Source organism: Colletes latitarsis, chromosome 12 (assembly GCF_051014445.1).
Source record: "Colletes latitarsis isolate SP2378_abdomen chromosome 12, iyColLati1, whole genome shotgun sequence".
Classification (NCBI taxonomy): Eukaryota; Metazoa; Arthropoda; class Insecta; order Hymenoptera; family Colletidae; genus Colletes; species Colletes latitarsis.
This window is the reverse complement of record NC_135145.1, coordinates 24890661-24917907: the sequence shown is the minus strand read 5'-3', so window position 1 is coordinate 24917907 and position 27247 is coordinate 24890661. Positions and strand designations below refer to the sequence as shown.

Here is a 27247-nt window from a genome sequence, read left to right as displayed (position 1 = left end):
ATTTCTATCTGATCTAATTTGGGGGATCTTTCCCCATTTGCAAGACTCACGTGTGTCTATCAGTAATTCTGGTATATGTGTTAAAGCATGTAGAAAAGAGACACCTTCTTTTCATATTTTTAGTCTGTCGTTAATTAATTAATTGGTACAGTAATGATTCTTCAAATGGCCCTCCAGACATGACTCGTAAATTGAACATTTTTATTTTGGAGAATTCTATCTACATTCTATTTAAAATATTCCTAACGAAAGCGTTTTTCTGTAGACTGTCTGGCATCGTTGATAATATTATTCATGATTAATATAATTCTATTTAAAGAATCACAAAATTTTGTTTCATAATATTCCAATAATTTAATTTTCTTACTTTTCAAGAGTCTAATTGTTTGAAGTTCATACTGTTAGAAACTATATTACAGTAATACTTTTTAAAACAAGTCCTAGACATGATTCGTAAATTGAACATTTCTATCTGCTCCAACTTAAGGAATCCCCCCCTCATTTGCATGGAAAACTCACACAAGTCTACCAGTAATTCTGGTGTATGTGTTAAGATATGTGGAAGAGAGATGCCTATGTGTGTTCTTTTACTTTTCATATTTTTTGTCTGTCGTTAATTAATTAATTGGTATAGTAATGATTCTTAAAATGAGCCTCCAGACATGACTCGTAAATTGAACATTTTTATTTTGGGGAATTCTTTCTACATTGTATTTAAAATATTCCTAACGAAAGCGTTTTTCTTTAGACTGTCTGGTATCGTTGATAATATTATTCATGATTAATATAATCCTACTTAAAGAATCACAAATTTGTTCTTTCATAACGTTTAAATAATTTGGGGGATTCTATTTACATTGTATTTAAAATATTCTTATTATAACAAAAGTGTTTTTCTTTAGACTGTTTGGTATCGTTGATAATATTATTCATGATTAATATAATCTTACTTAAAGAATCACAAATTTGTTCTTTCATAACGTTTAAATAATTTAATTTTCTTATTTTTTAAAAGTCTAATCATTTGAAGCTCATACTATTAGAAACTATATTACAGTAATACTTCTTAAAACAAATCCTAGACACATGATTCGTAAATTGAACATTTCTATCTGAGAGACACCTATGTGTGTCCTTTTACTTCTCATATTATTAGTCTATCGTTAATTAATTAATTGGTACAGTAATGATTCTTCAAATAGGCCTCCAGACCTGATTCGTAAATTGGACGTTTCTATCTGTTCCAACTTAAGGAATCCCCCCTCATTTGCATGGAAAACTCACATAAGTCTATCAGTAATTCTGGTATATATGTTAAAGCATTTGGAAGAGGGATTTTGTCTGTCGTTAATTAATTAATTGGTACAGTAATGATTCTTCAAATGGGCCTCCAGACATGACTCGTAAATTGAACATTTTTATTTTGGAGAATTCTATCTACATTCTATTTAAAATATTCCTAACAAAAGTGTTTTTCTTTAGACTGTTTGGTATCGTTGATAATATTATTCATGATTAATATAATCCTACTTAAAGAATCACAAATTTGTTCTTTCATAACGTTTAAATAATTTAATTTTCTTTCTTTTTAAGAGTCTAATCGTTTAAAGCTCATATTTTTAGAAACTATATTACAGTAATGCTTCTTAAAACAAGCCCCAGACATGATTCGTAAATTGAACATTTTTATTTTTAATTCTATTTAGAGAATCACAAATTTTTTCTTTCATTACGTTTAAATAATTTAATTTTCTTTCTTTTTAAGAGTCTAATCGTTTGAAGTTCATACTGTCCCAGACATGATTCGTAAATTGAACGTTTCTATCTGCTCCAACTTGGAGAATCCCCCCTCATTAGCATGAAAGACTCACATAAGTCTACCAGTAATCGTCTATACTACATAATAAACCTATTTTCTACACTATAGCGAAGACATAATGAAAAATGAAAAAATTTTCTTCAAAATTATTATTCTTTATTAAACACTGGCGAATTATTTTACAATATTCGAAATTATCATGATTTCTGCATACCTTGAAACGGCGTACACAAAAAATACACATTCTTTTCGATTCACAACAATGATAAAAAGTCAGCAGAATTAAATTGAAAAATGAAAGCAATTTTGAGCCAACCGATCGATGTGGATTTCACTGATGCATTTTAAATCTCGCAATCCGCCACTAATCGACTTGTCAGCACTAGTTAATAATAGCTACGAAGACCAATAACGTTTAGTTTTTCGATCGGGATTAGAAACTAGGTCGCAATCTGCGCGTCTGTTTCTCGTTGCATCGTGGTTTTAAAACACACTCGTTATTGCTCGCATTATTCTGAAATTAGAGTCTCTGACACACAGTACACGATTCCATTTGTTATTTTTAAATGTTCCTTTCAAAAAAACTATTTAATCCAAGCAAGAATTTCATTTTTAAACCATAAATCCAGCGTGAAAATTAATTTTTTAAATCAGAGACACTTTATTATTAATTCTGTCGTAATTTTCTCTCGAAAGCCCCATTTCCAAACATTCAAATAGAAAGCAATTTATCCAATTACAAAGAAAATGCTGATCGCCAAGATAAAGCGAGTGAGAAATTAACATCACGTGCTAAATGTTTGTTTTACAATTTGAAAGAACGATACAGAGTTCTATAATAAATGACATCTTTTCTAGTTCGCGTTTAAGATCGATTATCCTAACAACTCGTGTCCTATTTAATTCAGATAGCTCTGCTTCGCTGCAAACTTCAGACGACACACGATTTAATCCCCCTTTTAAACAAAATAAAAGCTTAGAATTGTTTCGAATTTAGATTTATAGTTTCAGATTATTCCAAATTCTTTCAACTCTCTTCGTTGGTTTCGATTGTTTCTCCTTCGACCAACGATCGTTGGCCACTTTATTGGGTGGTTGGGGTGGGTCTCCATTCGCAGCAACCCCCACGCGGTGAGACCTGGGTAATGCAATTATTAATTAAAAACTTTTTCAATGTCCAAACGTACGAATTCTTTAGTAAATGCAAAAATCACAGCTTGTAAAAAACGAGGAAAATTGTTGCAATTAACGCCATTAAATACCAATTTATTTTGAATTGAACATTTTTATATTTCTGTTTAAGGCTGAAGAGATGCAAAATTCGAGTAGGAGTTTTGCTTTACTTGTTAGATCCGACGAAGAAACTTATGAAACAGGCTGGTGAGCAAATATAGGGACTTATGGCGCATGTATGTATGCACATACAGCGTCGAGTACGAACTTCAACCCCGGATTTAAATGAAATCGTCGATCCCACGGAAACTTGGAATTAAATTTCAGGAATACCCAAGTTTCCTACTTTTTACTGTTATCTACTTGGAAATCTACCTACCATTGAAAAGTACAACATAGATGGTTCCTTTCATCGAACTGTTATCGCGGAAATTAGGTTAAAAAGATAAGAACTAATATTCTTAATGTAAACTTCAGCTTTAAAATAGTTTTACTTAGTGACAAATTATTTATTTTAATTTGAAAACTGTCACAGATACATTGGTAAAAGTTTCATTGCAAAAAATAGAAAAGTTTACGTATACTTTTGTGGACTGCTATTATGTACTATGCAGAGTGAAATTACTATATTTTTGATATTAATAACAAATTCATTGCAGGACTTTAAATGCGTGCTTTGATTCCAACAAATTTCTCTTACAAGCAACGAAAACGTGTATATTTTTGTCTGTAAATAAATATTAAATGTTTATTTGAAATGTTACGACATGAAATAAAAATGGTTTCAGGTGCTGTGACGCATTTCGTAGACCACCCTGTACGAAATGAAGCCCAGGTTAGCTCCGTAATCGATAGGAATTTCTTTCTAAAGATAAATCAAGTTTGTCAAGTTCATAGGAAACTCCAACGTCGTTCTTATTGTTGGAGGAAAAAGTATTTTCTTCGTATCGAGTTCTCTAGGTTGCCCCGGAGGCATCGATTGCCCTTTAAAATGCAAGAGTGCTCCGTATCGTTCGATAATAAACGCGAGTGGAGAGCTTTGAATCGCATCGGGGTCGACAAAGCGCCCAAGATGGAAAGCAAACAATCTTATTGCTTGAAATTTTAATAGTGAAATTTTCCATCACTGCATCGCACGACTCACCTAAAGTGGTCCCAGGAAAGCCACTGCCAAGCATGGGGACGGTAGTTCGTTCTGCAAGCAATAAGAAAAAAACGACAAATAATTAATTCGTCCACTCCCGACGGGAAACAACGCGCGATTTGCAACGCAAATTCTTTTTAATTTTATCTTCCAATGCATTTTTCAAATCTCCAACGTTGCAGTTACACTTTTCCCGCTTATCTTCGAAAAGCTATATCACAGAATTATCTCCAAAATATGGATTTCTCTGATCTAGATTATCAATAATATTTTCACTCTGGAGCACTCTTTTTTTTAAATAAATAAATCTTACATCCATGGGGAAATATTTTAATGGGGGATTCTAGAGCCCAAAGTAAGACGAAAATCAAGAATAGCAATTTGTTGATTGGGGCTTCGTTAAAAAGTTATCAAATTTCAAATGTTTAAAGATTCAGCAGTATTGAATTTTTTTCTCGAAAAGGGGTAGGATTTCGGGGGTATGTGTAATAACCAAAAATGATTGTAATTTACCCCCAAAGATATTAGTATTTTTTCAGAACGATTTGAAATTTTTTAATTTTGTCGAAAAATTTCACGTTTTCGAATTTTTTTCTCGAAAGTGGGTAGAATTTCGGGGGTATGTGTAATAACCAAAAATGATTGTAATTGCCCCCTACAGGTACCAGTATTTTTTTCAAAACGATTTGAAGTATTTTAATTTTGTCGAAAAATTTCACGTTTTCGAATTTTTTTCTCGAAAATGAGCAGGATTTTGGGGGTATGTCTAATCACCAAAAATGATTGTAATTGCCCCCTACAGGTACCAGTATTTTTTTTAAAACGATTTGAAATTTTTTAATTTTGCCGAAAAATTTCACGTTTTCGAATTTTTTTCTCGAAACTGCGTAGGAATTCTGGGGTATGTCTAATCACCAAAAATTATTGTAATTGCCCCCCACAGCTGTCAATATTTTTTTCAGAACGATTTGAAGTATTTTAATTTTGTCGAAAAATTTCACGTTTTAGAATTTTTTTCTCGAAAATGAGCAGGATTTCGGGGGTATGTGTAATGACCAAAAATGATTGTAATTGCCCCCTACAGGTACCAGTATTTTTTTCAAAACGATTTGAAATTTTTTAATTTTGTCGAAAAATTTCACGTTTTTGAATTTTTTTCTCGAAAATGAGCAGGATTTCGGGGATATGTCTAATCACCAAAAATAATTGTAATTAACCCCCACAGCTATCAATATTTTTTTCAAAACGATTTGAAGTATTTTAATTTTGTCGAAAAATTTCACGTTTTCGAATTTTTTTCTCGAAAATGAGCAGGATTTCGGGGGTATGTCTAATCACCAAAAATAATTGTAATTGACCCCCACAGCTGTCAGTATTTTTTCCAGGACGATTTAAAAATTTTGAATTTTGCCGAAAAATTTCACGTTTTCGAATTTTTTTCTCGAAAATGAGCAGGATTTCGGGGGTATGTCTAATGACAAAAAATGATTGTAATTGCCCCCTACAGGTACCAGTATTTTTTTCAAAACGATTTGGAATTTTTTAATTTTGCCGAAAAATTTCACGTTTTCGAATTTTTTTCTCGAAAATGAGCAGGATTTCGGGGAATTGTCTAATGACCAAAAATAATTGTAATTGACACCCACAGCTATCAGTATTTTTTTCAAAACGATTTGGAATTTTTTAATTTTGTCGAAAAATTTCACGTTTTCGAATTTTTTTCTCGAAACTGCGTAGGATTTCGGGGGTATGTCTAATCACCAAAAATAATTGTAATTGACCCCCACAGCTGTCAGTATTTTTTCCAGGACGATTTGAAAATTTTGAATTTTGCCGAAAAATTTCACGTTTTCGAATTTTTTTCTCGAAAATGAGCAGGATTTCGGGGGTATGTCTAATCACCAAAAATAATTGTAATTGACCCCCACAGCTGTCAATATTTTTTTCAGAACGATTTGAAGTATTTTAATTTTGCCGAAAAATTTCACGTTTTCGAATTTTTTTCTCGAAACTGCGTAGGATTTCGGGGGTATGTCTAATCACCAAAAATAATTGTAATTGACCCCCACAGCTATCAATATTTTTTTCAGAACGATTTGAAGTATTTTAATTTTGTTGAAAAATTTCACATTTTTGAATTTTTTTCTCGAAAATGAGCAAGATTTCGAGGGTGGGTCTATTCACCGAAAATGATTGTAATTGCCCTCCACAGCTATCAATATTTTTTTCAGAACGATTTGAAGTATTTTAATTTTGTCGAAAAATTTCACATTTTTGAATTTTTTTCTCGAAACTGCGTAAGAATTCTGGGATATGTCTAATCACCAAAAATAATTATAATTGCCCCCCACAGCTATCAATATTTTTTTCAGAACGATTTGAAATTTTTTAATTTTGTCAAAAAATTTTACGATTTCGAATTTTTTTCTCGAAAATGGATAGGATTTCGGGAGTATGTCTAATCACCAAAAATAATTGTAATTGACCCCCACAGTTACCAGTATTTTTTTCAAAACGATTTGGAATTTTTTAATTTAATTGTTAATAACTTTTTAAAGAAGCCTCAGTCAAGAAATTGATATTCTTAATTTTCGTCTTATTTTGGCCTCTAGAACCTTTAAACTTTTTCCCAGGCTTAGTCGAACACCCTGTATATTAATTGTGCATTGCTTAAGTATTATTCGAAATGGAAAGTATCATTGCATTTGGATTCAAACATTTTAGCGCTGTTAATTCTTGGTAGTCTCTTTTCATCAATTTTTCTGAATAACCAACCTTTAAAAATAAATTTGCCCGCCTATCAAAAAAACGCCTGAAAAATATTGTGCTAGAAAAATGTGTGATTAAATTTTTTTTAAATTGAATCCTACCTTCAAATTTTGGAATCGACTACGTGAAACAAAGTACATCTTTCTCAAATCGAGTTTTAAACAAACCACTGGTTTCCAAATTAAACACTGACAATGCTCACAGGTCAACGTATCTATTAATTTTGAAAATAAGTTTCCACGTTCCTGAGTGTCTATAAGATACCATATCGATATGGATTATCAGATATCTCTTTTAGATATAGAAACACAGTTTCCAGTCGTTATATTACAAATTTTTTAAATTACATATTTTTATATTTTATAAATTCAATGATCGTTATTATTGTTCAGATGTGAAATTGTTCTTACAGACTGCATTATGTATTTATAGAAATTTTAGTCAATGTAGTTTGTGCTTTCAACCAAAACAAATAAAATTGATTAAATAATGATCTATATTTTCATGTATCATTTGTTTACACTAATGTACAATAGAATCTCAACGCTTTTAAATGAATTTCACATTGTTTTAATATCGTATTTCTCAGCCTTCATTCTCTAGCCACTTATATTTAGATATCATTTATCACTGTAGACTTTCTATGACTATTATTAGCTGATAAGAATTCTAGTATACATATTTATCATTTACAATATGTTATACGACACGTTAAAATCTGTAACTTTTAGTATTCTTGCCCAATCCGGATGAAATTTTGTTTAGTTATTTTTCATGCTTCAACAAAATCCACACACTATTTAATTTGCGAAAATATTAACTACGACAGAGTTAATTAAAAACCTAAACAACCCATACAAATACAATTTAACTTCATAAAATTAACTTCAAGTGTAATAAAATTATAAATTTGTAAAATTGTATAAAATGCAAATTGCAGAAAACACTTAATTCATACTAGAATTTAATAAAATACAATAATAAAAAACGTGTAATGAGATACAAGCTAACAATTATAAGAGGTGAATAAAAAATTATTTTTGTTAAAATGCACGCGTTTTAAAAACGTACAATAATTATTCGCGATTCGTGCGGTTTTGCGTCATACTTTCACATGCGACTAGTCCCCAATTACGTATGCGCGTAGCACGATACATATCTAAATCGCGTTGCGTTCTCGTGATTATCAAAAGTCGAGCAAAAATTATTTAATTCGGTCACGTGATCGAGAGACGGTAGCGTGCACGGTGAAAATAATGTGCACACGTAAAACGAAAAGTAGTACAGTGCTTGCACGAGAAGAGGGCACAGCGTGTTTACATCCCCACTCCTGTCCCGCTGACTCACAGCTATTGGTCGAGGAACAGCCAATCAGCGGACTGCAGCAAGAGTGGGGGTGTAAACTGTGCCTTCTTCTCGTGGAAAGACTGTACATTACCTGGAACGCGTAGAAGCATCAACTGCTTTACGTTTTACGAGCAGAGGCACTTAACAATTTATTGTTCTTTATTTATCGATCCAAGTTCGAATTGGGCGTGAACAATAATCGGGAATATTACGAAGGTTTTTCACGTCCTCGCGAGGAATGCATTCGCTTCGCGGGAAACGCGTCGAACTTCGTCGATATTAGACAAGTTCCCAGCTCGCGTTGAACTGATAGAAAGTTCGGTTTATCAACGCAAAGGAAACTTTTCGCGCACTTAATTTTCGTAGCCAGTGCTTTAAGACAGAAAACTTTAAATTGGAGAAAAATAGCGGCCCCCAGCGTCCCTTCGCCCGAGATATATGGCTATCTTGTCGGGCTAGAAAAGTTTCCCGATACAAACAAGCCAGCGTTCACAAATTTAACTTTAATAACTTTAGAAAAACGCGGGGGAAAAGAGTTATCGAGTTACGTATCCTCTCAATTTCCTTCTCTTACAAATGCAGGGTGCTCGGCCCTTGGGACAAATTTTAATGGGGGATTCTAGAGGCCAAAATAACACGAAAGTCAAAAATACCAATTTCTTGATGGAGGCTTCGTTAAAACATTTCCGGCCACACGGTATATTTTTGATAATGAATTTTTTTCTGGAAAGTGGATAGGATTTCGGGGGTGTGTCTAATGACCAAACATGCTTGTAATGGGCCCCTGCAACTGAAAATAATTTTTCCAAAACGATTTAAAAATTTTGTTTTTCGTCGAAAAATTTCACATTGTCGAATTTTTTTCTCGAAAATGGGTAGGATTTCGGGGGTATGTGTAATGACCAAAAATGATTGTAATTGACCCCCACAGCTACTAGTATTTTTTTCAGAACGATTTGAAATTTTTTTTTTTCGTCGATAAATTTAGACACCTACCCCCTGTCGATTTTCTTAAAAATTCGATTTTCATTTCTAGTAATTTTATTTGACGCCCTACAGAAAAGTTGTCTAATACTTTTTTGTAGGTACTTATGAGCTCTACTTCTCCCCAAAATTTCAATGAAATATATTCACTATTGTAGGAGTTATGGCTGTTTGAATATTGGACCATTTTTATGGGGTTTTTCTCATTTTAAGGACTGAAGAATCAACTTTTCGAATATTTTTGCAATTTCTACGTATTCCCCACCAAAATACGCGTATTCTGCTTTTTTAAACATTAAAATCGTCCAATCCGTTCAGAAATTATGACATTTTAAAGATTCCCATGAAATTTCGAGCAAACATTTCTAGCCAGAAATTACATTTTCGATTAGGAATTTTTTTCTCGAAACTGCATAGAAATTCGAGGGTATGTCTACTCACCAAAAATACTTGTAATGGACCCCCGCAACTAAAAATAATTTTTTCAAAACGATTTGAAATTTTTTAATTTTGTCGAAAAATTTCACGTTTTCAAATTTTTTCCTCGAAAATGAGTAGGATTTCGGGGGTATGTATAATGACCAAAAATGATTGCAATTGACTCCCACAGCTATCGATATTTTTTTCAAAACGATTTGAAATTTTTTAATTTCGTCGAAAAATTTCACGTTTTCGAATTTTTTTCTCGGAAGTGGGTAAGATTTCGGGGGTATGTGTAATGACCAAAAATGATTGTAATTAACCCTCACAGCTATTAGTATTTTTTTCAGAACGATTTGAAATTTTTTAATTTTGACGAAAAATTTCACGTTTCCGAATTTTTTTCTCGGAAGTGGGCAGGATTTCGGGGGTATGTGTAATGATAAAAAATGATTGTAATTGACGCTCACAGCTATTAGTATTTTTTTCAAAACGATTTGAAATTTTTTAATTTTATCGAAAAATTTGTCGTTTTCGAATTTTTTCCTCGAAAACGGGTAGGATTTCGGGGGTATGTATAATGACCAAAAATGATTGTAATTGACCCCCACAGCTATTAGTATTTTTTTCAAAACGATTTGAAATTTTTGAATTTTGTCGAAATATTTCACGTTTTCGAATTTTTTTCTCGGAAGAGGGTAGGATTTCAGGGGTATGTCTAATGACCAAAAATGATGGTAATTGACCCCCACAGCTATTAGTATTTTTTTCAAAACGATTTGAAATTTTTTAATTTTGTCGACAAATTTCACGTTTTCGAATTTTTTCCTCGAAAATGGGTAGGATTTCGGGGGTATGTGTAATGACTAAAAATGATTGTAATTGCCCCCTGCAGCTATTAGTATTTTTTTCAGAACGATTTGAAATCTTTCAATTTTGACGAAAAATTTCACGTTTTCGAATTTTTTTCTCGAAAATGGGTAGGATTTCGGGGGTATGTATAATGACCAAAAATGATTGTAATTAACCCCCACAGCTATTAGTATTTTTTCAAAACGATTTAAAACTTTTTAATTTTGTCGAAATATTTCACGTTTTCGAATTTTTTTCTCGAAAATGCGTAGGAATTCGGGGGTATGTCTATTGACCAAAAATAATTATAATCGACCCCCACAACAGGGAATAATTTTTCCAGAACGATTTGACATTTTTTAATTTTGTCGAAAAATTTAGGCACCGAAATCAAGCCCAACTTTGTCGTAGCTTTGTAATCGATAGGAATTTCTTTCTAAAGATAAATCAAGTTTATCAAGTTCTTAGGAAACTTCTTATTGTTGAAGGGGATCCCCTCTCAGTAGCAGAGATAACTGCCATTCACTGATCCAATCAAAATCCATTCAAATCACTCTTCAGATAACTGTTCCATCGTACTCGCGATAAATAATGATATATTTGTACACAAAATGATGTCTCATCGATACTCGAGATTCCGTGGCGATAGAAAATCAGGTAATTTTTAACTTGACCTTCGTTTCCGTGTGTTAAACTTGAAACAAACGAAGAAAGAGTATGTTGTGGGGCGAATATGTGAAATGAAAAGCAGAGGAGAGCCCAGCCGGATCTCTGCGTAAATATTTTCCTTGGGTAGGGCCACTTTCTTCGCGCACTAAGTTATTCAGCTTCTAGTGCACTTTTACACCCTCTAGTCGCAAGGAACGTCGCGACGCGGCCTGTTGAATGGCTAAAGAGAGAAGGCTTTCGAAGAGGCCGGGAATTTTTGATCGAATTAATTACACGATCCCCCTGAAGAATCAACGACAGAGAAATAACTGACCGTTTGTCGCTGGTCGCTATATACTCGAACGGACCAGAGTTCCCCGGCTAGGAATGGTGAATAAATCCTTGCATGGTCAGTCACGCACGACTGGTTCGTATAGTTTCTGGCTCGTGCTTTTTGCGCGCGTTCAAAGACCAAAGGAAAAGACCTTCGTTCCGCCTGCATCGTGCATACTTCATAGAAATGGATAGAGTTGCCAGATGACTAAAAGCCTGTTATCGACGGCCCCACATTCGCCATTCATTGATTGGCATTCATGCGGGCAAATAACGCGGATGGACTTCAATACTACCACTCTAACCTAACTTCATCGCTTGCCTGAAGGAACGTACTACACTGACTTTGTTTCTTTATTAAAAATGTTACACATCTTAGCCTTAGTATCCTCTGTATTATGAGAGTTTATCTCGATCTGGTGCAACGTATGAATCAATAAAACGTCACTTTATTCGAAAACGACAGGTAATCTATCCAACTGTCAGACTATGTTATTCCGATCAAACCGTACGCAATTCTGATCCGTTTTATTCCTCTCTGTGTAACGCAAAGCAAAGTCGAGCATTGATTTTCCTCGAGCCCGAAGAGACCAATTTCCCTCCATACGCGACGTGCCAGGTTTATATGCACATCGTCCTGGACGCTGGTGCCGGGGCTGAAAGAAAGGAAGTCGTGCGGCAGGAACTGTGGTACGCCCACCTTGGATATTACTTCCTTCCGCCTGTTGCATCGAATCGATCCTGGAGCGCCAACCATCTTACAGAGCCTTCCATTTACTTTGCGACGTCGTGTGTTCCTACCAACCAAACATTACGGCCTGGGCGACCAAACTGTGAAAATAAATCCTCGAATATTGTAGCGATCACTCTAGTTTTAACCCTTTAGAGACTGTTGGGACACCTACTATGTGATGTTGGCTAGGTAGCCATACACTAAAGGAGAAGAGAGGGTCTTTGCATCGTCTTATTCCCAGTGGAGAGGCTCTGACGTCAGGCTGCATAGTGATGACTTGTTGTCTAGGTAGCCACAAACTAAAGGAGGTAAAAGCAAGCAGGTCTTTGCACCGCCTCATTCCCAGGCTCTGACGTCAGACTGCATAGTGATGACTTGTTGGCTAGGTAGCCACAAGCTAAAGGAGAAGAGAGGGCCTTTGCATCGTCTTATTCCCAGTGGAGAGGCTCTGACGTCAGGCTGCATAGTGATGACTTGTTGTCTAGGTAGCCATAAACTAAAGGAGGTAAAAGCAAGAAGACCAGGTCTTTGCACCGCCTCATTCCCAGGCTCTGACGTCAGGCTGCATAGTGATGACTTGTTGTCTAGGTAGTCACAGACTAAAGGAGGTAAAAGCAAGAAGAGCAGGTCTTTGCACCGCCTTATTCCCAGGCTCTGACGTCATGCAGCATAGTAGACTCCAGTGATGACTTGTTGACTAGGTAGCCACAAGCTAAAGGATGCAAAGGCAAGAAGAGAAGGTCTTTGCACCGTCTTATCTCCACCATAGAGGCTCTGACGTCACGCTGCATAGTGATGACTTGTTAACTAGGCACCTAGAGACTAAATGGGGCACGGAGAGCAGGTCTTTGCACCGCCTCATTCCCAGGCTCTGACGTCAGGCTGCATAGTGATGACTTGTTGACTAGGTAGCCATAAACTAAAGAAGGTAAAAGCAAGAAGAGCAGGTCTTTGCACCGCCTTATTCCCAGGCTCTGACGTCATGCAGCATAGTAGTCTTCAGTGATGACTTGTTGACTAGGTAGCCACAAACTAAAGGAGGTAAAAGCAAGGAGAGCAGGTCTTTGCACCGTCTTATCTCCACCATAGAGGCTCTGACAACACGCAGCATAGTGATGACTTGTTGACTAGGCACCTAGAGACTAAATGGGGCAAAGAGAGCAGGTCTTTGCACCGCCTCATTCCCAGGCTCTGACGTCAGGCTGCATAGTGATGACTTGTTGTCTAGGTAGTCACAGACTAAAGGAGGTAAAAGCAAGAAGAGCAGGTCTTTGCACCGCCTTATTCCCAGGCTCTGACGTCATGCAGCATAGTAGTCTCCAGTGATGACTTGTTGACTAGGTAGCCACAAGCTAAAGGAGGTAAAAGCAAGGAGAGCAGGTCTTTGCACCGTCTTATCTCCACCATAGAGGCTCTGACAACACGCAGCACAGTGATGACTTGTTGACTAGGCACCTAGAGACTAAACGGGGCAAGGAGAGCAGGTCTTTGCACCGCCTTATTCCCACCACAGAGGCTCTGACCTCACGCTGCATAATAGTAGGGTCTCCATAACCACGAGAGATACATTTTTGTCCTATTCATGACTAGTATTTTGAGCATACGGTTGCACCAATGCCTCTCCCAGTCTTCTCCCATCCTACTTTATCCCTATAGATCTCGTTCACATCCTTCGTCAGGCTATGGAATTGTATCAGCGTGCCTAGCCAACAAACTAAACAGGGCAAGGTAAGAAGGTCTTTGCACCGCCTCATTCCCACTGGAGAGGCTTGCTTCGACGCTGCATAGTAGTCTCCATAACCACGAGAGATTTTTCACCTATTTAGAGCTAGTATTTTTACAGTTACGCCTCCCAGTCTTACCCTACCCTACTCTGTCCCTATAGATCTTGTTCACATCCTTTGTCAGGCGATGGAATGGTAGTGAGTGACCAATCAGTATACCTAGCCAACAAGTGACCTACCCAATCGTCTAAGACCTGCTAGGTCCCCTAGCAGCGCCATAAAGATATACACCTGTTTAAAAAGCTACGTTTACTGTGGATTTTAATCCTGCCGTAGACTGAACACCTAATTTCTATTCATTGCTTCTTTCCTGACTAGCAACCCTTGTCGACTGTTGATTGTATTTCGCGAAGTTGTCTCTATGGAAATGACAAGACCGCTTCCGACAACAGCGTGTCGTTCAACCTCTTATCGTCACTCTCTTTGTACAGTTTAACACGACTAACTGCTGTCATCCTGGAAAAGTAGCAACAGTGCAATTAGAACGGCGATAAATTCCCGAGCGCGTTCCGAGCTTTATCGTTTTCCGTCGCGAGATAAATGATTCTGGGGTGCCTTCCTTAATGCATCGTTCACATTCGGTTTACTGGACATCTCCAACACAGGCGGTGTCAAATCTTGTCGATGAGTACGATAAATATCTTCCGATAGATTTATTGTACAGCGACATATCGGTTGTAAAACTTTGGAAAACGAAACAACCGTTTCGAGCATTTTCAACTTGTTGGATAATTATTGGGTAGTAAAGTACTTGTTGTTTTCATTAGCTTTTTACCTGAGTAATAAAACACTGAATATATCCTTAAAACACGTTTCGAATCAAGCTTTCGCACGAATTAGTCCGTGAATTTTCTCATTTTTCTAGGAATAATAACTTTTTCTTTTTAAGACCATAGATTATCAACTTTAGAAAGATATTCCTAAAAATATTAAAATAAATGCTTTACATTGGATGCATTAAATTCCGACGAAATTAAAAGAAATAATTACAATAAAGTTGTTTCAATGTTGTATAATTTATAAAGTTTTATTAATAGATATTTATGGATTTTCCGGAATGAAGTATCGAAAAAATCAGCAAAATTAAAAAATTTCAAATCGTTCTAAAAAAAATATTGATATCTTTGGGGGTGAATTACAAACATTTTTGGTCATTAGACATACCCCCGAAATCCTACGTACTTTCGAGAAAAAAATTCGAAAACGAGAAATTTTTCGACAAAGTTAAAAAATTTCCAATCGTTCTAAAAAAAATATTGATATCTTTGGGAGTGAATTACAATCATTTTTGGTCATTACACATACCCCCGAAATCCTACGCACTTCCGAGAAAAAAATTCGAAAACGTGAAATTTTTCGACAAAATTAAAAAATTTCCAATCGTTCTGAAAAAAATACTAATATCTTTGGGGGTGAATTACAAACATTTTTGGTCATTACACCTACCCCCGAAATCCTACGCACTTCCGAGAAAAAAATTCGAAAACGAGAAATTTTTCGACAAAATTAAAAAATTTCCAATCGTTCTGAAAAAAATACTAATATCTTTGGGGGTGAATTACAATCATTTTTGGTCATTACACATACCCCCGAAATCCTACGTACTTTCGAGAAAAAAATTCGAAAACGTGAAATTTTTCGACAAAGTTAAAAAATTTCCAATCGTTCTGAAAAAAATATTGATATCTTTGGGGGTGAATTACAATCATTTTTGGTCATTACACATACCCCCGAAATTCTACCCATTTTCGAGAAAAAAATTCGAAAACATGAAATTTTTCGTCAAAATTAAAAAATTTCAAATCGTTCTGAAAAAAATATTAATATCTTTGGGGGTGAATTACAAACATTTTTGGTCATTAGACATACCCCCGAAATTCTACCCACTTTCAAGAAAAAAATTCGAAAACGTGAAATTTTTCGACAAAATTAAAAAATTTCCAATCATTCTGAAAAAAATATTAATATCTTTGGGAGTGAATTACAATCATTTTTGGTCATTACACATACCCCCGAAATCCTACACACTTCCGAGAAAAAAATTCGAAAACGTGAAATTTCTCGACAAAATTCAAAATTTTCAAATCGATCTGAAAAAAATATTAATATCTTTGGGGGTGAATTACAATCATTTTTGGTCATTACACATACCCCCGAAATCCCAGCCACTTTCGAGAAAAAAATTCGAAAACGTGAAATTTTTCGACAAAATTAAAAAATTTCCAATCGTTCCGAAAAAAATACTAATATCTTTGGGGGTGAATTACAATCATTTTTGGTCATTACACATACCCCCGAAATCCTACCCATTTTCGAGAAAAAAATTCAATCCTGTTGAAACTTTAAACGTTAATAACTTTTTAACGAAGCCTCCATCAACAAATTAGTATTCTTGATTTTCGTTTTATTTTGGCCTCTAGAATCCCTCATTAAAATTTTTCCCAGGGATGGCCGAATATCTCTAAATAAATATTTTAATTAATATATTTAAATGTTCTTCTGTTCAAGTAAATACTATTTCCAATTAAAATGATATTAAAATGATACATTGGAAGGTGTGAGCTATTTGTCTCCCTTATTTTTTTACGGATTAACGGAAATAAAAGTTGGAACCATCCATGTGTCTCAAGTTTGACAGTAAAAGAATCCATTGACCCCAAGGGTGAAACTTTTCCTTATTTACCATCCAAAGTTGCTCCTCGACCACCATCGTTTCCGTCGGATAAATTTTCCAAACGAAAATCTACGTTCAAACTGCGACCTCGGTCGATAGACGATAATAAATGTGTTTTTAAAATTTAGGACACTATACCATTCAGAACCTCCGAGTTCTACACAAATGAAGTTCAAAGGTTTGCAACTCTTTCGTGAAGTTGGCCTAGTTCCAAGCCTCGAACACTTTGATTGATCAAATTGCTTTGTTCGGAAGACTAAGTGCTTTTATCTTAACACGTTGACTCCCACATCATGCATACATGCACATCTGTGTGTCGCTACTACAATATTTCGGTTGCTGAGACATCATTTTTTAAGCTGTGTTATTCATATGCGATCAACGCTACGTAGAAATCCAATAGGTGCTTGAAAACGTGGCCAAACTGGTTTAAACGAACGTATTCAGTTAAAATAATGTATTATGAGGTATTTTTAGTGGGAAAAATTTTAATGGGAGATTCTAGAGACCAAAATAAAACGAAAATCAAGAATAGCAATTTGTTGATTGAGGCTTCGTTAAAAAGTTATTAACGTTTAAAGTCGCGTGCATGCAGCTGTACGCAGGTTGGCGCTCTACGAGATGCAACTGTTAATAACTTTTTAACGAAGCCTCCATCAACAAAATGTTATTCTTGATTTTCGTCTTATTTTGGCCTCTAGAATCCCTCGGTAATTTTTTAACTTATTAGCATTTAATTACTTAAGTTAAACAAACTATGTTGAATATTTTGAGACAGTCTAATGAATTATTAAACTCGTCATTTAACAAAAAATCGACTTCTTCAGGCTCACAAATTTTATCCCCCGATCTATATTCGTTCAGAAGCAACGTATTTTTATGAATACCATACTACAGTATCGTATAATACGCATATTTGCATATCTAGCAATAAGCATAAAAGCAAGTTCGCAGAAATTCAGTAATCAATTGGGATTTGCGAGCAAAATTTCTATACGAATTGTGCACAACGTGCCCTACGTTCAAATCGAAATATTTCTCGTTCAACTAGGTTCAAACATGTTTAACAAACCAACATGACGCACGGAAGCAATAAATCAATACGAGGGGAAGTGTTGCGCGTTAAATTGCAAATAAAAAAGTCATATTTTCGAAACAATATTTTAAACGAATCGACGCAGCAACATTTATTTCATAACGATCAAAAATGTACATTCATGTTTGTTAAATTCGTTCGTTAAATTACGGAAACTCAATTCCCATTATTCAATTGTTTACACATTTTATTAGAACTGGCTTGTTAGTTAATTCCAACACACTCGTCTGTATTTAATCGTGGAAAGACAATAATCGATGTAAGCATAGTTTAAATAATATCATATTTCAATGTTTCTATTGGAATTATTCAATTATGGGAAGAATAATTCTATGATTACTATTTATAAAAAAATTTGTTCGAATAAATAGTTGAATACAAATTTTGGCAATTCGACCATTACATTGTCATTAAATGATCAATTTATAATTAATTTAAATTCTGATAGTTGAAATACAGAATCAATATAAATTGTATACAGGTTGTTCGGCCTCCAAATTAAAAAACATTTTAATGGGAGATTCTAGAGGCTAAAATAAGACGAAAATCAAGAATAGCAATTTGTTGATGGAGGCCTCGTTAAATAGTTATTAACTTTTAAAGTTCCGCTGGTTTTGAATTTTTTTCTCGAAAGTGGGTAGGATTTCGGGGGTATGTGTAATGCCCAAAAATGATTGTAATTGACCCCCACAGCTATCAGAATTTTTTCAGATCGATTTGAAAATTTTGAATTTTGACGAAAAATTTCTCGTTTTCAATTTTTTTCTCGAAAATGGGTAGGATTTCGGGGGTATATGTAATGACCAAAAATGATTATAATTGATCCCTACAGCTATCACTATTTTTTTCAGAACGATTTGGAATTTTTTAATTTTGTCGAAAAATTTCACGTTTTCGAATTTTTTTCTCGGAAATGGGTAGGATTTCGGAGGTATGTGTAATGACCAAAAATGATTGTAATTGACCCCCACAGCTATCAGAATTTTTTCAGATCGATTTGAAAATTTTGAATTTTGTCGAAAAATTTCACGTTTTCGAATTTTTTTCTCAAAAGTCCGTAGGATTTCGGGGGTATATCTAATGACCAAAAATGATTGTAATTGACCCCCACAACTATTAGTATTTTTTCAGATCGATTTGAAAATTTTGAATTTTGTCGAAAAATTTCGCGATTTCGAATTTTTTTCTCGAAAGTGGGTAGGATTTCGGGGGTATGTGTAATGACCAAAAATGATTATAATTGACCCCCACAGCTATCAGTATTTTTTCAGATCGATTTGAAAATTTTTAATTTTGCCGAAAAATTTCACGTTTTCGAATTTTTTTCTCGAAAATGGGTAGGATTTCGAGGTTATGTGTAATGACCAAAAATGATTGTAATTGACCCCCATAGCTATCAGAATTTTTTCAGATCGATTTGAAAATTTTGAATTTTGTCGAAAAATTTCACGTTTTCGAATTTTTTTCTCAAAAGTCCGTAGGATTTCGGGGGTATGTCTAATGACCAAAAATGATTGTAATTGACCCCCACAACTATTAGTATTTTTTTCAGAACGATTGGAAATTTTTTAATTTTGTCGAAAAATTTAATTTTGTCACATCTTTCAGGTGACCCTTTTAAAACCATAACAATCATTTTTTCGTGACTCGACATCATTCGTATTTCTGAAATACACGTATAAGTTGACGAAGACAATGTAGGGGGTGGTTTAGGGATGAAAAGGACGTAGCAGAATTCTTAGCTTGTGATAAGACACGTCTACGAAATGAAAGCGATAATCTACGCTCGCTAATGAAAATTTTAATTTCAACTACTTCCATTATACCTTCATGAGAGTATTGCTAATGGATTGGCAAAGTTTCCTCGATGAAAATGAGTCCAAACATGACCTCGTTCCGACCATCTCTTAATTATATATATTCGAGACGTATTCGCAGCATCCAAAAATGATTTTAACTACTTCATTATTAAATAAAGTCCTAACACGGTCGTGATTCGATCATTTTCACTTGGAAGAGCTCGGTAACCGATTGATAATACTGTTGGAGTCCAGTAGAATTGATAACGCTTCATTTTCTTAAGAAACTCGTACAACTATTAGGTCAACTAAGTACTAGACTCTTTCTAACGATTCTGCAATATTTCAAGCTTTTATATACTATTTCTGGAGGTAGGTAGAGGTAGGGACGATGGTCAAGGGGTAGTGTGGCTCAGGAAGGGTGCAAAGTTCAGGATGAGAAAGGATTAGAAATCGTGATTAGGATGTTTGGATAAGAATGACTCTGTAATGTTTGTGATGTGACTGACTGGTGTTTTAGAACAAATTCAATGGATTCAAAATCAATAAAAACAATTTTATCCTGAAAAAATTAAAATAAAGAATATTTTGTTTTTAAAATTCACTCAAAAATTCTCTTTCCACCTTCGAAAAGTGTTTTGAAACAAATTCAATGGATTCAAAATCAATAGAAACAATTTTATCCTGAAAAAATTAAAATAAAGAATATTTTGTTTTTAAAATTCACTCAAAAATTCTCTTTCCACCTTCGAAAAGTGTTTTGAAACAAATTCAATGGATTCAAAATCAATAGAAACAATTTTATCCTGAAAAAATTATAATAAAAAATTGTTTATTTTTAAAATTCACTCAAAAATTCTTTCCACCTCCAAAATGTGTTAACTGTCAGTTTCGAATCGTGAAAAATTTCTCAATTAAATATTGTACTTACATTTTTCCGTGTTTTCTGATACTTAATTGTTTCTAATTAAAGAAATAATACAACCAGGACTCCATCTACTGCTTTTGAATGTTTGGTTTAATCAATGGTATCCAAAACGTGCTTAATATGTTAATTAAAGATACAATTCAATTGTTAATTCGAACGATACAAAAGTTTAGAAAGTAGGTAACTAATTTTCTCGATAATTAGACGCGAGGTCATGGAGATCGTCCGATTGAATAAAATTTTTCGCAGCCCGCGTACAGTAATAGAACTTCCTTTATTACAACATAATTAAAAATTAGCTTCTAAATCAACTGCGTGCAAAACCACAATTATGTCGTATATTTAATTTCCTCCAGTTACGCTGCAAATACGCCTACCATACTCCGATCCATTAACACCGATAAACAATATCGCTAATATTATTTAAGAATTCTTATTTAACTTACGTTAGGTATTACTTGGAAACTGTAACGAAAACACCGACCTTAAAGTGCATATAACCTAATTAATCTCGACAGAAAATCAATTTCTCGAGCAAAACGATGAGTATCGGTGATAAAATCGCGAACGATAGGGTATTGAACTAATTAAGAAAACTGTCGAAATGTTAGGAAGTGTGGAAACAAACATATGCACGGAATCCACAGGGCCAATATATTCGACGGTGAATCGTGACAGAAACTGTCAAGTACACTGACCTCTATAAGAAACTGTTCAACCCCCAGTCGAAGCGTGCCCCCGTGACCACGTTTCCTTGACCAACAAATGCAATTCAATGTTACTCACGATTAGAACTCGATATTCTCCAGCTGGGCCGCATTTCCCGTGTGCAAGTGGTTTACCGGCATCTTCTTGACAGTTCTCGTTGCTCGTGGCCGCCTGCTTCATTGTTTCATCGCGATCGCGTTTACGGTTTTGCTCGCCGTGAAAGTGCAACGACACCGATGCCCGGCGATTAGCCGAGGCAACGAGTAAACACAACGAAACCCGCGATTGATAACACTACGAAACGAAATGCAGCCAAGACGTCCTCGATTTACTTATCGTTGAGGGCGCCGCGACGCTTATCGCGTTGTAAACGGTCGCCCACTGGCGCACGCTCCCAGGGCGAGTGCATCGATCGAAGCACCCTCTACTACCCGGCTTCCTCATTGGTCGATCATTCCTGCGCGCGCATTCCTAAACGCGGGGTATTTCTCGCGCCTGCGCTCTCCGCGATCCAAAAAGGGCGCGTTCAGACCCTCGAAATTATTCTCTCGATGCACATAGAGCGCCCTTTTTCTCCCAAACATTTCACAGAAACTGTTTACACATTCTCCAACGATCAGCCTTGCTGCTCCACTTTAATAGAAATTAAAACTCTTCTACAGGTTTGTATTTTATTCAATTACCAATTCGTTATATATGGGAATTAATAATTACAGCAGTTTGAGGGGTTAACGGTCGCAGTCGTAATTTCACCCCTTAACTCTTATCTAAGCAAAGTGTCTAGGATGTTCATCGTTAAGAAATGCAAAGAAATCGGTGTCAATTAAATTAAGAAAATGTGGATGTATTTGTGATGTATATTGACATATTGTAAATACATTTTTCCATATCAGCACGATGATGTAACAATGTGCAGTTGACGTGACTACTGAGACAATCCTTTTTTAAGTAACGCGTTATCTGATTGTTCTTATACGTTAATCATAGAGTTTCAATGTACTGGCACGCAATAGGAAATTCACACGTTCTTATAACACGCTTGAGACTTTGTACATATGTATGTTTACATACCTCTATAACATATGCAATTATGTATATAATTTAGTGTTTCTCTGTTAAATGAAAAAATATTTCTATTAAAAATAAAAATATTTCTGTACTTACAGATCATGAAATCAGTTCAAGATTAGAGCTGTATACATAAAAAAAAACACATATTATTATTTTTAAATTCCATTCGATTTGTTTTTGATTAAATGAAAGAAATGTCTAAGATTATGTTACAGATTCCCTTTTATTTTTGTAAATTATTAATTACGATTTTAAACACTTGTCCAGCACAGAACACAAATTCTTTAATTTTTATAAAAATTATTTATAGCTTGGAAAACACTATCATCATTGTACAATAGTTCTTTTTTTAAATACTAAAGTGAAAATCAATAATATTTTAACAAACTATTTATTATATCTCTCTGCGTGTTTTTGCTTCATTTCTCGACTTATATAAACATAATTTTGTTTTGTTCATTGATTCTTTATTATATAATTCACACTCTGTCATGTTTGATTTAGATCATCCTGTTTCTAAAGATAACAACAAACAATTGGTTAAAAATGTTAGACAGAAATAATAAATGGCTTGTTACAACTACATCCAACGTTATTAATTATTTTGTATATTTATAATATCTTCTAATTGAATCAATTATGACACTCTAATGCAATTTGCTACTAACTACTTATTCGAACAAATTTTTTTATAAATGGTAATCATCAGAAACATAAAGCTTTAAATTATAAATTATAAGTAATTATTTCAAGCAATTTTCTAAACGTACATACATAATAGTTTAAAAAAACAATCACAAGTATCTGATATTTTAACATTGCAAATCTTGTAGAGAACAAATTATTTATTTTGATCGTAAATATCTTTTTATAATTATAATACATAAAAAATTACTGTAAAACTTCTTTATAACATTAAAAAACACAATTTCGTCTATTTGGAAAAGTGATGTAAAAATGGTTGGTTACGAAGAGCAATAAGTATTATTATTTATTATAATTTATCAAAAAGTATTGCAGGTATAGTTTTAACATAAATAAATATATACAAATAAAACAATTGAGTAAAATTACATAAACTAGAAATTTATTTATGCCCAAAACTAAACGTCGCTTAAAAATTTTCGTAAAAAGAGAAATTTTCATCGCTGTACAGTTTCGTTATCGTTAACATGACAGTTGAGAACCTTAAGTGACGTTAGTCTTCAAAAATTCTATATTAAAGCAATATTGTTGTCATATTTTGACATTTAAAATTATAATATAAGTTTAACACTTCTCACATTCTATTAAAAATACTCTTTCAGTTGCTTTGGTGCTCATTATTTAAGAGCTCTTTAAATATTTCTATTTTAAAACATTCAAACTCCGCTCAGAGTTCAATGAAATTTCCAGTAAATTATTTCTGTTTGTAAATAGAACAGGTTTGTAAAATATTTAATTACGTTCCTAATTCATAAATTACGTCGTCTCAAATACATTCGATTTTGACATTCGAAAATATTCGTCTGAAAAAGTCTCAAGTATCGAACCCCCCATTTCTAATTATTAACTCAACTTTTACTCACTTTTCTAATTATTATAGATTACATGTAAATGCAAAACAAACGTAAATTAATTATAGAATGAAAAGTACTTTAAATATCAATACTAAAAGAGACGTGTAAGAACTGAAATTAGATATTAGCATTTGATTAAAGTCGATCACTAATCTTGTGTCCCCCTCGACAACGTAATCCTATATGCGCATACATGATGGATGGTGGAATCATGTATAAATACTCGGAATTTTCGATCCACAAAACTCAGATGTTCTTTAATCGTTTCAATCCGTAAAATAAACATAAATACATACCGTAAAAGTATTCAGAAGTTTAAAAATACAGAATGGTTTTTAGTCTAACTTCTGCGCCATTTTACTTATCAAGTCGCTCGAAATCTCCCTGGAGCTTAAATTTTATCAGGTTTGAATTACGTGAAATTGTATTACACGAAGTTCTTTAACTCGACTATCTTAAATTACTCGAAAACGTAAAAGAAAAATATAGTCATAACAATCGTAGTTTATTTCAAATAAACTTAATTATTAGGTCCTTGGCCAATTTAATTACTCGCTGATCCCCACTGACAATCACATTTTATGCATTAAAGAAGAATGCTTATTTCGATTATGTTTTTTATATGATTTACTAGATAAATCGAGCCTAAAAAGTCGAATTGCGTCAAATTACGAAAGAAACTTGCCACCAGATCTGTAGGGCTTTGCAACACGTTCGAGAGTTTACGGAGTATCGTGCTTAAGCCGACAGGTGGCCATTTTGAGCACGTCCTTTAAAAGCAAGTAAATAGTTGTCGAAGCACGGAACAAACTGTAACGCGAAACCAAGATTATGTCGAACTAAATTTATATAAACATTCCCTTTTTATATTTCTTGTAAGGAACACTTTGCAGGACTGTTTTAAACTTCGAACTGATAGCAAATGGCGGTAAATGTCTGTTAATGAAGTTTGCCGGATGTGGACAGATAATTATAATATGAAGTAATAAGTTCCTCTAAATTTTGAAGATCTTGGCATCATATTCCACTGAATAGGTTACATTACAAATGTTCCAAAACTACTTTGCATTCAGTCGACTTTGATTTAACACCGAGGCAGCAAAGTTCGTTTGAAGATAATCGATAGTGAGCATACAGGGTGCATTCCACCCCTGGGAAAAATATTAATGGGGGATTCTGGAGGCCAAAATAAGACGAAAATTAAGAATACCAATTTCTTGATGGAGGCTTCGTTAAAAAGTTATTAAAAATTAAATCCAAATATTTCTAATGGTTCTGAAAAAAATATTGTCGGTTGCAGAGATCAATTACAATCATTTTTGGTCATTAGACGTACCCTCGAAATCCTAGCCACTTTCGAGAAAAAAATTCGAAAACGTGAAATTTTTCGACAAAATTAAAAAATTTCAAATCGTTCTGAAAAAAATATTGACAGCTGTGGGGGTGAATTACAATCACTTTTGGTTATTACACATACCCCTGAAATCCTACCCATTTTCGACAAAAAAAATTCGAAAACGTAAAATTTTTCGACAAAATTAAAAAATTTCAAATCGTTCTGAAAAAAATATTGATAGCTGTGGGGGTTAATTACAATCACTTTTGGTCATTACACATACCCCCGAAATCCTACCCATTTTCGAGAAAAAAATTCGAAAACGTGAAATTTTTCGACAAAATTCAAAATTTTCAAATCGTTCTGAAAAAATTATACTTAGTTACAGTGGGCAATTAGAATCATTTTTGGTTATTATACATACCCCCAAAATCCTACCCATTTTCGAGAAAAAAATTCGAAAACGTGAAATTTTTCGACAAAATTAAAAAATTTCAAATCGTTCTGAAAAAAATATTGATATCTGTGGGGGTCAATTACAATCATTTTTGGTCATTACATATACCCCCGAAATCCCAGCCACTTTCGAGAAAAAAATTCGAAAATGTGAAATTTTTCGACAAAATTCAAAATTTTCAAATCGTTCTGAAAAAATTATACTTAGTTACAGTAGGCAATTACAATCATTTTTGGTCATTATACATATCCTCGAAATCCTACCCACTTCTTAGAAAAAAATTCGAAAACGAGAAATTTTTCGTCAAAATTAAAAAATTTCAAATCGTTCTGAAAAAAATATTGATATCTGTGGGGGTCAATTACAATCATTTTTGGTCATTACACATACCCCCGAAATCCCAGCCACTTTCGAGAAAAAAATTCGAAAATGTGAAATTTTGTCGTCAAAATTAAAAAATTTCAAATCGTTCTGAAAAAAATATTGATATCTGTAGGAGTCAATTACAATCATTTTTGGTCATTACACATACCCCCGAAATCCCAGCCACTTTCGAGAAAAAAATTCGAAAACGTGAAATTTTTCGACAAAATTAAAAAATTTCAAATCGTAGGGGCAAAAAAAGACAATATGTGGATTGAAAATGTGGCTATCTGTTCTGAACAAACTCGAACTCTTTCACTAGAATTTTTAATAAAATTAGTTGCAAATAACTTTGATGGCGATAGATGTAAATTAAATAGTTTTATTAAAGAAGTAGGTTTCTATTCTACACTTCTATTTTACGTAAAAAGTCGAATTGCGAATGAAGCAAGAGGACAAGTTAAGTCATTGTAATTTAAAACATCTTGGCCAGAAATATCTGAACTACTACTAAATTTATATCGAGATAAGAAAAGTCTAGATCAATTATTAGGTGAACTGAATTCCTTCAAACGAACGTCAAGCACGTTTCTGAATTTTATCAGAGATTAGGAGAATTTTCGTCGCGAATTCTAGGTATCTAGACTCTCTGGGGTAGATATGACTTTAAATAGATTTGTTTAGCAGAAGAGGAAGCTCTACGGTTGAGATGCGATAATTATGCACAGAAATGTAAACTTTCCTTTAAAACTAATCATTTTAATCAAGGAAAATCACAATCAACACACTTCAAACTCCATTCCTAATCAACCCTCTAATGTTTCACTGTCTGTAAAGCAATGTAATTACTGTAAAAACTTTTTCAGTACATCCTTAACCAGTGGTTCTTTTTCCATAAAGCAAGACATAAATTTTCGCGATTTCCATCCACGATCAGAGCCAGCAACAAGCTCCCAACATAATAAATCAAATCACTCGTCAACTTTACAAATATTTTTATTAAAAAAGAGATAAAAAGTTACTTTTAATCAGCCAAAAATACTCTGGCAGAGAAATGCAATATGTGTTATAAAAATTTAATGAATAATGCAGATGAGTCGCGAAATAAACGAGATTAAAAATCGCAGATATGGAGCACGTGTTCATATGACGTTTATTTGTCCGTGCATAAATATTAAATGCATAAGAAATCGGCCAGCCAAGAGTTAAAAAATCGCAAAAAACGTATTGAAACTTTAATTCTAATTATT

The 27247-nt window shown here is 34.0% G+C and overlaps 2 protein-coding genes across 3 annotated transcripts in view; one reads left to right on the top strand and one right to left on the bottom strand.

The window, feature by feature from the left end:
• LOC143348955 (uncharacterized) overlaps window positions 1–21540 on the bottom strand; it is a 46102-nt gene extending 24562 nt beyond the window's left edge. Inside the window, exons 1-2 of one of the 2 annotated variants that reach the window (XM_076779742.1) lie at window positions 21290–21379; window positions 4137–4187 (exon numbers count right to left, since the gene is read on the bottom strand). Coding sequence is in view for 1 of the 2 variants with exons in the window: in XM_076779741.1 (XP_076635856.1) it covers window positions 21290–21391 (102 nt within the window). In the remaining variant the exon portion in view is untranslated. Of the gene's footprint in view, window positions 1–4136; window positions 4188–21289 lie in introns of both variants that reach the window. The other variant, XM_076779741.1, reaches the window with a different exon arrangement.
• LOC143348962 (uncharacterized) overlaps window positions 1–27247 on the top strand; it is a 438943-nt gene that overhangs the window by 394890 nt on the left and 16806 nt on the right. The gene's annotated exons all lie outside the window — the stretch shown is intronic.